Source organism: Lissotriton vulgaris, chromosome 3_1 (genome assembly GCF_964263255.1).
Source record: "Lissotriton vulgaris chromosome 3_1, aLisVul1.2, whole genome shotgun sequence".
NCBI classification, from domain to species: Eukaryota; Metazoa; Chordata; class Amphibia; order Caudata; family Salamandridae; genus Lissotriton; species Lissotriton vulgaris.
The window spans coordinates 534573622-534588630 of NC_141689.1; the positions used below are offsets into that span (position 1 = coordinate 534573622).

At 45.1% G+C, this 15009-nt stretch overlaps 1 protein-coding gene across 1 annotated transcript in view; it reads right to left on the reverse strand.

The window, feature by feature from the left end:
• The window catches only part of BTF3 (basic transcription factor 3), a 94690-nt gene that overhangs the window by 39483 nt on the left and 40198 nt on the right, over positions 1-15009 (reverse strand). Inside the window, exon 4 of the mRNA XM_086960794.1 lies at positions 3903-4104. Within this exon, the coding sequence (XP_086816920.1) occupies positions 3903-4104 (202 nt within the window). The remainder of the gene's footprint in view (positions 1-3902; positions 4105-15009) is intronic.

The following is a 15009-nucleotide window of genomic DNA, read 5'->3' on the forward strand; positions in this document are numbered from 1 at the left end:
AACAGCACTCATCACAGCCACCAATGGCATCAGACCATCCTGGACCAAAAAAAACATAAGCCCGCATCCTGCTCTACCTCTCCGTGGCATTTGAGACGGTTTCCCACAACACTCATTAAAAGACTCCACAAGTTTGGCATCCCTAGGGCCCGCACTCAACTGGATCTGTTCCTTCCTCTAGGGAAGTACCCTTCACATTGGAGACCAAAAACCTGACCTGCGGAGTCCCTGAAGGATTCTCTCAGCCAGACTTCGTTCAACGTCTACATGACATCGCTCGCCATCATCATTTGATCCCAAGGCATCAACATCATCTCCTACACTGACACCAAACTCATCATCTCATCTGCCTGACTGACAACCACCACCAGAACCAACATCACCAACTGAATGACCGTGGTAGCAGAATGGATGAGAACCAACTATTTGAAGCTTAACTCAGACAAGACAGATGGACTGGTCTTCGGTAATAAGACCTCACAATGGGATGCCACCTATTGGCAGACAGCGCTGGGACCAACATCCACTGACCTCACCAGGAATCCTTCTAGATGAAAAGCTCAACATGATGGTACAACTCAACACAGTGAGCGCTGCCCGTTTCCACATCCTATCTATGCAACCATAAAATCTTCAAGTGGCTGCCACAGAATACCAGATGTACTCTCACACAAGTGCTCACCATAAGCAGGCTTGACTACAGCAACGCACTTTGCACCAGAATACCCAAGCAGCTCCTAGATTAACTTCAGACATCGAAAATGCCACAAGAGTCATACTCGCCCTCCCACGCCATACCCACATCTCACACTACCTCACCTCAGAGAGCAAGATTGGCTCCCAATTCACAAACGCAGCCAATTCAAACTCCTCTCGCACACATACAAAGCATTACACAGCACTCGTCCAACATACTTAAACAGCTTACACTTTCACCAGCCTGCCAGATACCTAAATTCAGTCTTCCTCTAAAATCCCTCGCATTCACACAAAAAAAAAAAAAAAAAAAAAAAAAAAAAAAAAAAAGAAGAAGAAGTAGTCGCTTTTTCTCATACACGCACTAAAAACATGGAAAGTCGTTGAGGAACAAATCAGAGCCTCCTACTCACTGAGTTGCACAAGAAGGAGAAGGCCTGGATCTTTGAAGAACTCTGCGGGGACCACTCACATACACACCTGCTCAAGCGCCTGCATACCGTAATGGGTGATACAAAATCGACATAACATTTTCCTGGTAGAAGTAGAGGAGCACCTGCTCTGGGACTAACATCTTTCAGGCTATACCCAAGGCATCTTGTAGGGACGTTAGATCGATATTACAAACTGGCAGGGCCCAAAGAATAAACTCGAACACAATTTCAACATAAAAGTTACTTACATCTCTACAAATTCAATATCTAGACCTACCCATCTTTGTGACTAACTCATTACACACTAAATCGTTTTATAAACCTACAGCCACAAAGGCTAGTCTTCTCGGACATACCTCAGATGGGTGGAAGATCAGTATCATTCCTAAAGGTGAATTCCAGAGCCTCAAATGAAAGTGCTTGAATGCATTTCTTAACAGAAACACAACCCTCACATCAGACTTGAACAATTAGAATACAATAAAAATTTACAAAAAAGGAGCACAGGACCAGACAAACCAATTGGACAACATTGCTCTCTACAGTATCAAATCAGCAAGTAATAACGAGCACAAAAGTTTTCTGACCAAATTTCATGAAGACAATCAATATGCCCAAAAGCCTCAGGAAAATGGTACCTACCCTAACAACTCAAATGCCGCAGGTACAACGACTAACTATCCCTCAGACACATTGACTAACTATTCCACCATAACGTACAAGAGCAATTTAAAAATATACAACCGTCCGTGCGAATCTAAACGGGTCCAACCAGATATAGCAGTCAAATTCATTAAACAGGATGGTGCTTTCATTTATCACAACTGCTCCCTTTGTAAATTGGGTGTTAACAGCACAACACATTTCTAATACGATTAACCAACCATACCGTTTACGAACTACATTAGCTGTACTAGCACTTATGTGTTTATATTGGGCTGGGGAGAAATTTAAACCATGCTGGTGGAATTTGGTGTTATTCAGAACTCCTAAAAGGACACCATTATGCAACTTCTTGTAATTACGTGCCATTCGTGGAAAGATTTACAGCAGATGCATGTGAAAAAAAAGAGAATTAAAGTGGCTGTTAGCGGGTACTTGGGTTTGCTGCATATATTTAGGCTGGAAATACATCCGCACCTCAGAAATTCATGTGAGGATGCATTTAGCACTAAGAATATAGCAATAAATGACAGATTTTCATTTCACTTAATTACTCAGATTTCTGCTGACATTTTCTGTAATTATGTAATAGTAAATTACAAATATTTTGCACACCCCCTATCATCCCATGTCGATGCAAATTGGTCTACACTGATCGAATCACCGGCCCGAAAACAAAAAACTGCACCCAGGAACACTATTGTAATAGCGTCAAAGATAACACAAAGGATCTAATGGTTGCAAATATTAACGGTAAATGGTAAAATGATAATTTATCATCTATGGAATAGAAACAGTCAAGAAACTGACCTGTAGAGGTTACATACGCTGACCCCTGCACTATCCGGCGAGGGTGTATGACTTGCAAAGTTCTTTATTACATTGCATGATCATTCTAACATGTTTATTTCCTCTTTTGAAGACCAGAAAAAGCCATTATACATTCCAACATACAAACAAACTAATAGTATCAAGACTACAAAAGACAGACATTACTCCCCAATTATGGTCCTTCATGCTTTCGGATTCACTCCTATTCCAATGTTGGATCCCATTTTTTTCTGGACAATACCATTAAGTCAGGGCTAAAGAGACATTTTTCAACCTCCTGAAGGCGTTTTTTCCTTCTATGACACTTCAGCATTCGTTTACACCATCCTCTTTTTACCCTCATGCTCCATATTCAATGTTACTCGGGATGCTAAGAAAAATTCTTGCAAATGTATGCTTAAGATTTGAACTAAGGGAATTATAACTCACCCATCCCACAACCCACCTGATAATTCCATTTTATCTTTCACTTTGCAGTAAACATTGTGGTGAGGGACTGAAGATCCTTCTATATATATTTTTAAATACATTGATCTAACTTACTGTTTGTGTTTTATCATACTAACCTTGAGAAAGCCCATTGTGTACGTCAGCTGTGCAAAGCGCATGCGGACAGTACATTAGCACATCTACAATTTAAATCAACTATAGAATACTCAATACAGAGTAACTTCCTAAAACGTTTCCACTAAAATACTTCACCCTGCATTACCACTGGGTACATATATATGGAAACAAGACAATTCAAAGGGCCTATTACTAAGGAACAAGGAGTAAATAAACTAAAGGATTGAAAAGTACAGTCTTGTTTGTCCTTGGATTACACATCTTTATCAATGTTGACGTGACCACTCAGACATGGGTTGCCTTCAAGCTCAACAGGAGCACAAGGTAAAACATTAATGCATCCTGGGGTCACCCAGCATCTCATGTGGAAATCAGAAATATCACCAGTCCTCTGCAGTCACTACTTGGAACAGTTTAAAAACGAATCCGTAGCTGTGAGATGAGCATAAACAAGTGCTGAAAACATCCAAGTACACCTGTAAACTAAAGGAAGGCGTTTATGAAACGGCCGCAGATAGCCTTCCTGTGCATCCAGGGTATGATGTATTAATGGTTCCAGGATTGAGATCATAAAAGAGAAGCCCACCATATGTAGATTTAAATTTATATACACGCTTATTTACCCTTTCCCGCCCTCTTACATAATTAGGATTACAAACACAAGGAGAAAAAAAAACTACAAGCTTTGCAATATGCATCAATCCTACTTACATTGTTTTGGCAGAGCTTCTGCAAGCCTCCTTAGACTGGAAATACTATCAGCACCGAGCTGATTCAATATACTAGGCAGCATTTCTGTGAGCTGCTTTGTTTCTGCATGCCCAGTTATGGTAAAGGTGTTGGCAGCCAGAGATGCTTGAACTTTAGGGTTGTTGAAGTGAATAACTGTTCCTTGGTTCGTAAACATATTTACCTACAATAAAAAAATAAAAATTCAATGGGTATCAAATAAAGCACAAAAAAGTATATACTATGCGAGACATTTCTTAAAACTAGCTATTTGCTGAGTAATTTATAGAGCAGCCGAAGAACAGATCTCAGCTTCCTTCTAGCTCTGCATCAATTTTATTTTTGCTGATCCTTTGCAAACACATGGAGTCTGCAGTCAGCTAGTAGAGGAATTTAAGATGCACTTGCAAAGAATAGCAAAGTGGACACATGCTGACAAACAAACACTGTGCACAGTTTAGGATTCACCATTAATTCACAGATCTACAACTGAATTGAGACCAGAGATCTGTGAGAAAGTGAGTTTCTGTTGCAATACCCCCCCTCCACACACTTTTTGCCTGATACCTGATGCACTTTTCCTTGGTGTGCTCTGGATCCCTGCCAATCAGGTACCCAGGGCCTGTGTTCCTTCCCTAAAAACTGTACTAAAGCCTAAACCCGATTGGCATCTCTGGCCACATGTCAGCCCCTAGTAAATGGTACCCAGGGCATTGTGACCAGTGAAGACCAATAAGGGCTGCAGCACTTATTGTGCCACCCTTAGGGGCCCTGTACCCTGACACACACACTGCCTTTGCAGGCTGAGTGTCCTGGTGCAGAACTAAACAAAGAGTTGACATGGCACACATCCCCGTGTGCCATGCCCACAAACACACTGCCCTGTCATAAATCAGCCACCCTCTAGCTGGTTGCCCGATGCCAGTGGTGTGGGCACAGGTGCACGAGCCTTCTGCCCCAACAGTACCAAGGGCCATTCCTGGGCACTGTAAGTGCAGTGATGCCATTAAGAGTATATGGGGCTGGGAGGTTGTCATTACGAACTCCCCAGCACCATAATGGCTACACCGAAGGCTGACAAGTTTGATATCAAACTTCTCAGCAAATTAAACCCACACTGATGCCAGTGTGGGATTTAATGTAAAATGCACTACAGAGGGCATCTTAGAGATACCCCCTGAAACCTAACCTACAATCCAAGTCTTGTCTGAGAGGCTGCCTAGGCTTTATGGATTGCACTGTCGCAAACTATGCGAGAGTGACTCCCAGGGCACTGGTCTATAACTGCTGAAATCTTCAGCTCAATTTCTCAATAAAGTTTGTCAATAAAGTTTTGTTCAACAACGGTTTCAATTATAAAAAACTTTTTTCCTTTTGGTTTTTCCTTCAAGGTATTTTATTCATACTTTGAAATTTCATCAATGTTTCTGTGAATTACTGTTATAGTAATGTTTCAATATCATATGTTCTCTTCATTTTTAAATCATGAAATAAAGTTAACAATCTGTGAATGTTCCAATGCATTTCACCCATCGGGCTTCATCAGGGAAATCTACAACATGAAAATATATCTATCACCAATCAGCAATCAATAACATATTCAGTAACATAAATCAAAGCTAAAAATATAATACAGTGAAATCTATTAGATGACAAGTACAATGTGATGCTTTATACTGTGATTCAAACAAAGTTGTCGTCCCTTAGCGTCTGAAGGTTAAATGTCAAACCACTCTTGCATCTGCCATATATTTAATGGAGAACGCTTACAAACATTGCTAGTGCTAACGGTTTTCTAACTTCACATGGCGCGCTTTCATGTATGTCGTAACCATTCCTAGACTAAATGTATACATGCCTCATGAGTGCCTTCTCGATTAGCGATATATTCTAATGCTTATACTTCCATTAGTGCACATCTAGTTTTAGGCTTATGTTCACTAGATAATACCCTTTTCATACGAGTGTCGCTGGGGGCTCCATTAGGGTTGCCGGATGGCTAGTCTATGCTCTAATTTAGTACGGAGAGGCAAGCCGCTTATGCGCATATTATTAACGTGGAAGGTTTCAAACAACTAAAGTTCGGGGGTCGCTGTTCTTACCCGGAGTGTTCTTAAATTCGCACGTATTCTCCTGTGTGCCTCTAAGGCGTGCACCGTTTCTTCTGAAGCCGGCGGCGAGTGACGCGCTAACCGGAAATGTGTGTATTGGCGAACTATCAAATATTTAGAGGGACCTGTGCGCTATTCTATGGTATGAAACATGGAAGCACTGATAGTGTTTCAAGGAGTGCTGATGTGAATTATGTAGGTGCATTACCATGTTTACGCTTAGTACCTGTGTCAATAATGGAAAACAAAACCATTAAAAAGTAAAACTACAGACATTATAAATAGGGCTCCCGGTTTTATGGTATTTATCTTTTGACCATTTCCGCCTGTATTTATCCATATTTATTTTTTGGGCATTTTTTCTGTATTTATCCACATTTATTTTTGCCACACGCAAAAGACGCCACTACAGGTAGTATTTTTCTGCATTTATTTAAATTGACAATGCACACTAGCGTCTGGTTGTTATTGGTCAACACAATACATTCATCTGAAAACTTTGCCATTGTAGTACAAGCACATGTGCATTTCAGGAGACTTTGCAGACATTGCGGTTCTTTCTGGTTTGTTAATGAAATGAAGACCACTGAAAACCCGTTCAATATTTGCTGATTTGTTGTTTGATGTGCTTTTTCTCTGAACAGTTACCCTCACCGTAGGCAAACACCATACTGACTATCAACCTGATAAGGATGAAAGGCCGAGTGGGCCCACCGATTCAAAATTAACAACCTCTCTTTCAAACAGTGTGCTAATAGTAATAATAAATAATTACATGGAAGTGCAAGGGCCTTGCAGCAGCCGGTGAGTCAGGAGAGTGCAACACACTGAAAGCAAGAAACACAAAGTGAACACAGACCCCTCAAGGAAGTTCTCTCACTATAGGAAATTCTGTACTCCATGCCTATAGAAGTGCCTTCCCAGTGTGTTCTTGTGTTTGGAGTGACAGCACTCATTGCAGTATTATACTTCTATTTGTATCCAGTATGCTTATGTAACATGCACACTTGTCACTGTTCCCTCTTGTAACGTACCGGTTGCTACCTCATCTTGTACCTTGGGTACTGTTGTTACTTGCACAATTGTCACTTTTCCCTCATGTCACGTAGCGTTTGCTCTTGTAATGTTACTGTTCCTATTGTGAAAAGCTCTGATACCTTCGGGTAAAGTCTGCGCTACATAAAAACGCATAAATCAATCAATGCCTTGACAGGGGGCCTAAACGCAACAGTCTGGCCCTGATGACAGCCAGGCACCTGGCATGTGCATAGCGTTCCCATGGGACAGAACTGCAGGCTGCAATTCCCATCTCAAGAGAGAGGAGGCAAAGTGCAGGGAGTAGACCAGGATCTGCTGGGCACATGAGAAGGCAGATAGACAAAACTGAGTGCAGGAGCTGCGCTAGGCAGCAAATGGAGCCATACGCACTGCCCCAGTCGATGAGAAGAGGAAGCTGGAACCTCGTGCACCGGGCTGAGCTCTGTACCAAGCTGAGGATAATACATTTTGTTCCTCCAAGCCCTGCTAACATTTCTCCTCGTTTCCTGCTGTTGGGAAAGGCCGGCATAGGTACCGGTTCGCTGTTTGTGGTTATTTAGTTCCCCGAGGTATCGGTCGACTACTGAGCGCAAGAGGGGGTATGCTTGGCTCTGCGTGGTCTGGTACAGCCCTGGGCACAGATACAATCAACAATGCCATGAAAACAAGCATTATTGACAAAGTCCTATATCGAATTGTGCGCTATTACATTTGCCAGGAAGACCGGATCTTGCTTAATGTGCCTGTTACATTATTAAGACCATGCTTGAAGTATGTGTGTGTTAAAAAGTGAAGTTAGTTAATCAGAGCATGGTAATAAGGTTTGACAAATGCTGTCAAGTTTGTGAAAATGCCGGCGGGCTGGTGCAGGTGAACTCTGGCGGGGGGCTGGCCTCTGTAAGCTGCCTCTCTCTGTCCCTCTGCAGCCTCGGGCTCCTGCCCTCCCTCCCCCACCCACGCAACACCAGGGATGCAAACAGCTGGTGCTGCGCAGGTGGGGGCGGGTGGGCAGGAGCCCAAGGCTGCAGAGGGACAGGGAGAGGCAGGAGCTGCTTTTATGGTGTATAGATCTGCCCACAGACATCTGGCACATACACCTACTTTTAAAGTGAAAATGCCGGCGGGTTGGTGCAGGCGAACTCTGGCGGGGGACTGGCCACTGTAAGCTGCCTCTCTCTGTCCCTCTGCAGCCTCAGGCTCCTGCCCTCCCTCCCCCACCCACGCAACGCCAGGGATGCAAACAGCTGGTGCTGCGCAGGTGGGGGCGGGAGGGCAGGAGCCCGAGGCTGCAGAGGAACAGAGAGAGGCAGGAGCAATCGATCTGCCCACAGACATCGGGCACATACCTTTACAGTGAAAATGCCGGCGGGCTGGTGCAGGCGAACTCATTTACTCGTATTTTTCCGCTTCTACATATAAATACAGACGAAGGAAAAAAACTTTTCCGTCTGTATTTATATGTAAAAATCCGTAAATACGGAAAACCGGGAGCCCTAATTATAAATATGGCGGCATGACTCAGCACAAGTCCTTCAATTACAGATAACTGTATTCAACCCTTTCATTAATTCCATGTGGGGTTAAACTCTGTAGGTAAAAAATCCACTGGTTTTCACGCATAAGTAACGTTTTTTTGTTGCCTTTGTCCTCTTTTTTATCGACGATTTCAAGGATGCAAGCTTTTATTTGATGTCTTTGTTCCAAAAAATGTGTGGCTACTGCCGATTTCATTACTTTCGTTCTGATGTTACTTTTATGTTCTGTAAGTCTTGTTTTTAGTTTGCGCTCCGTTTGACCAACGTACACTTTACCACAAGGACATTTGATTAGGTAAATTATGTTTTTAGTGTCGCAGGTCCCAGTGACCCTAAGTTTAATTTTATTGCCTTTCATAGGATGCATGATGGTGTTGCCTTCCATAATGTTGTGGCAGTTGCTACAGTTTCTGCATGGAATTGTCCCTTTGTAGGTTTTTTTGTCTTCTTTGGTGGTGGGATGTTTAATTATTTCCCCCAAATTCTTTGCACGGGAGTAAGCAAATACGGGTTCATCCATGAAGATATTCTGGAAGTCTGGTTCAGTTTGCAGCATTGGCCAATGCTTTTGGAAACGGTGCACGCCTTAGAGGCACACAGGAGAATACGTGCGAATTTAAGAACACTCCGGGTAAGAACAGCGACCCCCGAACTTTAGTGGTTTGAAACCTTCCACGTTAATATGCGCGTAAGCGGCTTGCCTTTCCGTACTAAATTAGAGCATAGACTAGCCATCCGGCAACCCTAATGGAGCCCACAGCGACACTCGTATGAAAAGGGTATTATCTAGTGAACATAAGCCTAAAACTAGATGTGCACTAATGGAAGTATAAGCATTAGAATATATCGCTAATCGAGAAGGCACTCATGACGCATGTATACATTTAGTCTAGGAATGGTTACGACATACATGAAAGCGCGCCATGTGAAGTTAGAAAACCGTTAGCACTAGCATTGTTTGTAAGCGTTCTCCATTAAATATATGGCAGATGAAGAGTGGTTTGACATTTAACCTTCAGACGCTAAGGGACGACAACTTTGTTTGAATCACAGTATAAAGCATCACATTGTACTTGTCATCTAATAGATTTCACTGTATTATATTTTTAGCTTTGATTTATGTTACTGAATATGTTATTGATTGCTGATAGATATATTTTCATGTTGTTGATTTCCCTGATGAAGCCCGATGGGCGAAATGCATTGGAACATTCACGGATTGTTAACTTTATTTCATGATTGAAAAATGAAGAGAACATATGATATTGAAACATTACTATAACAGTAATTCACAGAAACATTGATGATATTTCAAAGTATGAATAAAATACCTTGAAGGAAAAACCAAAAGGAAAAAAGTTTTTTATAATTGAAATCGTTGTTGAACAAAACTTTATTGACAAACTTTATTGAGAAATTGAGCTGAAGATTTCAGCAGTTATAGACCAGTGCCCTGGGAGTCACTCTCTCATAGTTTGCGCCAGTGCTATCCATAAGGTATATATTTACTCCCGAGCGGGGAGCAATCCCAGGGAGCACGGCATCCATCAAAATCCTTAGTTAAATTAGCAGTGCACAGTTAAAAATCTTTAATTGTTATGACATAGTCTACCTAGGCTGCCAAACAGCAGACATGTTACTGGACTCCTGGGCGGAGAGCCCCCACTTTCCTGGGCCTGCAACAATGCACATCCTGGGACGAGGTGCCAAGCCTCCTCCCCCAGAATGGGCAGGGGAAGCTTCAAAGTCATTCCGCCTTTGTGAGCTTCTTCAGACCACTTGCTGTACTCAGCAACTGGCCCCCACAGGTCTGACCCCCACTCTGCCGGAAAGACTGGCGGGAAACCCTACATCAGAAAGGGGGGTGTGCCGGCCTGTGCCAACTCCACCCCTCAGGTGGGAGAGGCGAGGTGATGCACGACCCCGGGCTTCGGCCATCTTGAAGATGGGAAGCCCTGCCCAATCACAGCTAGGCTCCTGCCCCCCTCCCACAGGAGAGGAGCAGGCTAGGGGGTGTACCCACCCTAGGACAGGGACCCATTGGTCGCTGCCCTTGCCCTAACTGTAACGTCCCAAAATTTAGTATTAAGTAGCACCATGAACCTCCTTCCTTAGATCCAGATTCTGAAACAAGAAAGAAGAACAAGGAAGGAGTAGTTTCTGTCCTGTAACTCCAGTTCTGTGGTAGGGGTATCTCTGTTATAGTCCTAATCTAGTGAATAGCCCCGCTTATGTGCGTGGACCCCGGCAATCAAAAATAATCTCTTAAATTGTCAAATCATGCAGACACTGCAAAGACACTTAAGAGAGAATTTATAGACAAATAATGCAGCCTATATCCACAGGCTACACTGTCCAGTACTTCAACTAGAAATTCCACCAAACAACACCACATACAACACAGCCTGCCCAGTTTCTACCACAGAGAAACTTGCCTCCACCAGTAAAAGACTCTGGAATGATAGAGAGGAAGACATGGACAGACAAGCCCCATAGGCTGCCATTATGTGGCTTAAATAGGATACTGTGCCTTTAAGAGAACTCTCCAGAACTTTCTCCCAGTATCCCAGAATGCACAGCAGGTCCCTCTTACTTTCAGTTCTTTTTGAAGGCGTAGAACGCCAGACATGTAGCATTCCTTACATGAAGAATTATCTCCACCGGGAAGAAGGGCGGGCGCTTATGACTATAACAGAGATACCCCTACTACAGAACTGGAGTTACTGGACAGAAACTACTCCTTCTGTAGTAGGGGATCTCTGTGTATAGTCCTAATCTAGTGAATAGAATGGCAAGCCCATCCCCATACCAAAGCAGCGGTGGAGAAAGAAATTAACACCACTATTGTGCGAACAAATTCCGCAGCGAAGCCTGTCCAACCTGAGCATCTGCCCTGGCATCAGTGTCCAGACAGTAATGCTTAGCAAAGGTATGAACCGACTTCCAAGTGGCTGCTTTGCAGATTTCAGCAATCGGCACGTTACGGAGCAAGGCTGTCGTGGCAGCTTTGCCTCTGGTGGAATGAGCCTTGGGCTTACCTCCTAAGGTCTTATTAGCTTTTTTGTAACACAAATGTATGCAGGACACAATCCACCTAGAAATGGACTGCTTAGAGGTAGCAAGACCTGTCCTGACTGATCCATAATTGATAAACAACTGGTCAGACCTACGAATATCTTTGGTTTTATCCAGATAAAATTTCAACACCCTCCTAACATCCAGGGAATGGAGAGACCTTTCCGCTGGAGATTAAGGATTCTGAAAAAACGTAGGCAAAGTTATGGTCTGCTTGACATGAAAATCAGAAATAACCTTGGGAAGAAATTTAGGGTGAGTACGCATAACAACCTTAGCAGCATGAAATACAGTATAAGGTTCTTGGCAACACAAAGCCTGAATTTCACTCACCCTGCGGCCCGATGTAATGGCCACGAGGAACGCCGCCTTCCAGGACAGGTGCTGCAACGAAGCCTTATGAATAGGTTCAAAAGGCTCCTTCATCAACCTGGACAGCACCACATTCAGTTCCCATGAAGGCGAAAGAAGCCTGACAGGAGGGAATACTTTCTTCAAGCCTTCCAGAAAATCTTTGATCACAGGGATCTGGAAGAAGGAAGTCTGTGAAGGGTATTTCCTGTAGGCAGTCAATGCAGCGAGATGAACCTTAATGGAATGAACATTAAGTCCAGACTGCGCCAAATGTAGAAGGTAAGGAAGGATGACATCTTCCTTGCACGTCGTCGGGTCATGGTTCTTAGACTGGCACCAGATACAGAACCTCTTCCACTTGTAAGCATAGGAAGTCCGAGTGGAAGGTCTCTTAGACTCCTTAAGTATGTCCATGCAATCCTCGGGCAGATTCAGATGGCCATATTGCACTCTCAGGAGCCATGCCGCCAAACTCAAAGACGAGAGGTTGGGGTGTAACATCTGTCCCCCGAACTTCGTGAGAAGGTCCGGCCTGCACGGCAGCCGAATGTGAGGAAGGAGAGACCGGTGAAGCAGGTCCGTGAACCACCACTGTCTGGGCCATTCCGGGGCAATGAGTATCATCCGAGCCCTGGACCGGGCCAGCTTGATGAGCACCGCCGGAATCAGGGGAATGGGTGGAAAAGCGAACAGAAAGCTGTTCGACCAGTTGATCCATAACGCATTCCCCAGCGTTCCCTGCTGGTAGTACCTGGAGGCGAAGTCTCGGCATTTGCTGTTTTCGGCGGTGTGGAACAGATCTACGTCTGGAGTTCCCCACCTTGCGAAGACTTCTCCTAGTACTTAGTCGTTTATGACCCATTCGTGGTTTTCCTGAACCAGTCTGCTCAGTGCGTCTGCCTGAACTTTCTGCACACCTGGCAGATGGGTAGCCGTTATCGTCAGTCCTCTGGCTAGGAGCCAGTGCCAGATCGTCTGCGCCTCCTGCGACCGAGTACGTGATCTCGAGCCCCCCTGCTTGTTGAGGTAATACATCGTGGTGGTATTGTCCGTCTGTACAAGCAGAGAGTTGGTCTGGAAGGACGGAAGAAAGGCCTTCAGTGCCAAGTGAACAGCTCTGAGTTCCAGGAAATTGATGTGATACGTGGCCTCCATCAGGACCACGTTCCTTGAATCTGTAGGTTTCCGGAGTGCGCTCCCCACCCCAGGAGAGAAGCATCCGTCACAACAGTCTGCGTGGGAATGTCCTTGTGGAAGGGAACCCCTCTGAGGAGATTCTCCGCTGAACACCACCACTTCAGAGACTGAAGAGCATGCCGAGACAGTCGTATCTTGTCGTCCCAAGATCCTTTCCTCTGATCCCACTGGTCTTCCAAGCACTCCTGCAGCGGTCTCATGTGTAGCCGTGCGTGTGGCGTCAGGAAGATACAAGAGGCCATCGATCCCAGTAGAGAAGACACCGTCCTCACTGTTGTAGATGGAGTTGTCATAAGAGCCTGAGCCTTCCGAAGGAGTGATAATCGTCACTCTTCCGAAGGAGACATGCTTGCTGACAGCGTATTGATGGAGGCTTCCAAGTACTGTATGCGTTGGACCGGAGTTGGGACAGACTTGGACATGTTGATGTGCAATCCCAGCCTGTTCAAGAGAACCCACGTCTTCTGGAAGTGTGCTCGCGCTTCCGAGAAGGAGGATGCCTTGATCAACCAATCGTCCAGGTACGGGTAGACAAACACCTTGTTCTTCCGTAGGTGTGCCGCTACCACTGCCATGCACTTCGAGAATGTTCTCGGCGCACACTTTAGTCCGGATGGGAGTACTGTGTATTGATAATGATTGGCGCCGACTTGGAACCGCAGGAACTTCCTGCGTTTGTGTGCAATGGACACATGGAAGTACGCATCCTGTAGGTCTATAGCACATAGCCAGTCTCCCTGTTGCAACTGAGGATAAATCTGATGCAACGACAGCATGCAAAACTTTTCCCTGCGAATCCATCTGTTTGCCTGTCGCAAGTCCAGAATGGGCCTGAACTCGTTCTGGTCCTTCTTGCGAACCAGGAAGAACCGGGAGTACAGACCTCTTCCTCTTTGAGACAGAGGTACGTCTTCTATCGCCCTTTTCCTTAACAGGATATCGGCCTCCGCCTGGATCTCGCGAAGCTGAAACTGCGAGCTGACTGGTGGAATAACTGGAGGCGGGCTGGTGAACCGAAGACTGTATCCATTGCAAACAATATTCAGCACCCACTTGTCCTGAGTAATTTTTCTCCACTCTGCCAGAAAAAATTGAATGCTTCCCCCTACCGGATTGGGTAACAGATCCGGGGGAAGTAAGTGCTCAGGGCCTAGACCCGGCCGGGCCTTTGGTCGCTGGAGCAGATTGTTGGCCTCCTCTGCCCTTCTGGCGTTTCTGGAACGGCTTACGGAACTGTTGATGTTGCTGTGACTGTCCCGAAGGTTGGCCACGTCCTCTGCCCTGCCCACCGAACCGCAGTTGGAATGGGCGGTACGATTTCGCTTCTTTGGGCTTTTCCAGGCCCACAGCCGTGAGCGTTTCGGCCTCCGCCTTCATGCGGGCCATTTCGTCATCCGCATGTTTCCCAAAAAGGGTCTCGCCAGAGAATGGAAGGTTGGCTACCCTTTGCTGTGCGTCCGGTTTTAGTGACGTAAGGCGGAGCCAGGCGTGACGTCGCTGGTTAACTCCATGGCAAAAACCATGTGCCGCTAATAGGGATGAGTCTGCTGCAGCGCTGATAATCGGATTCGCTACCAGCATCCCTTCATTCAGCACTTCCTCCTGGAAGTCCTCCCGCTTCTCGCGAGGCAAGTGTTCCGCAAACTGCTGGAGGGAGTCCCAGAGGGCGCGGTCGTAGCATCCCAACAAAACTGTGGCACTCGCAGCCTTCATAGAGGTCGCCGATGTTCCACATACTTTCCTTCCGGCTGAATCCATCCATCTAGACTCTTTATCCGG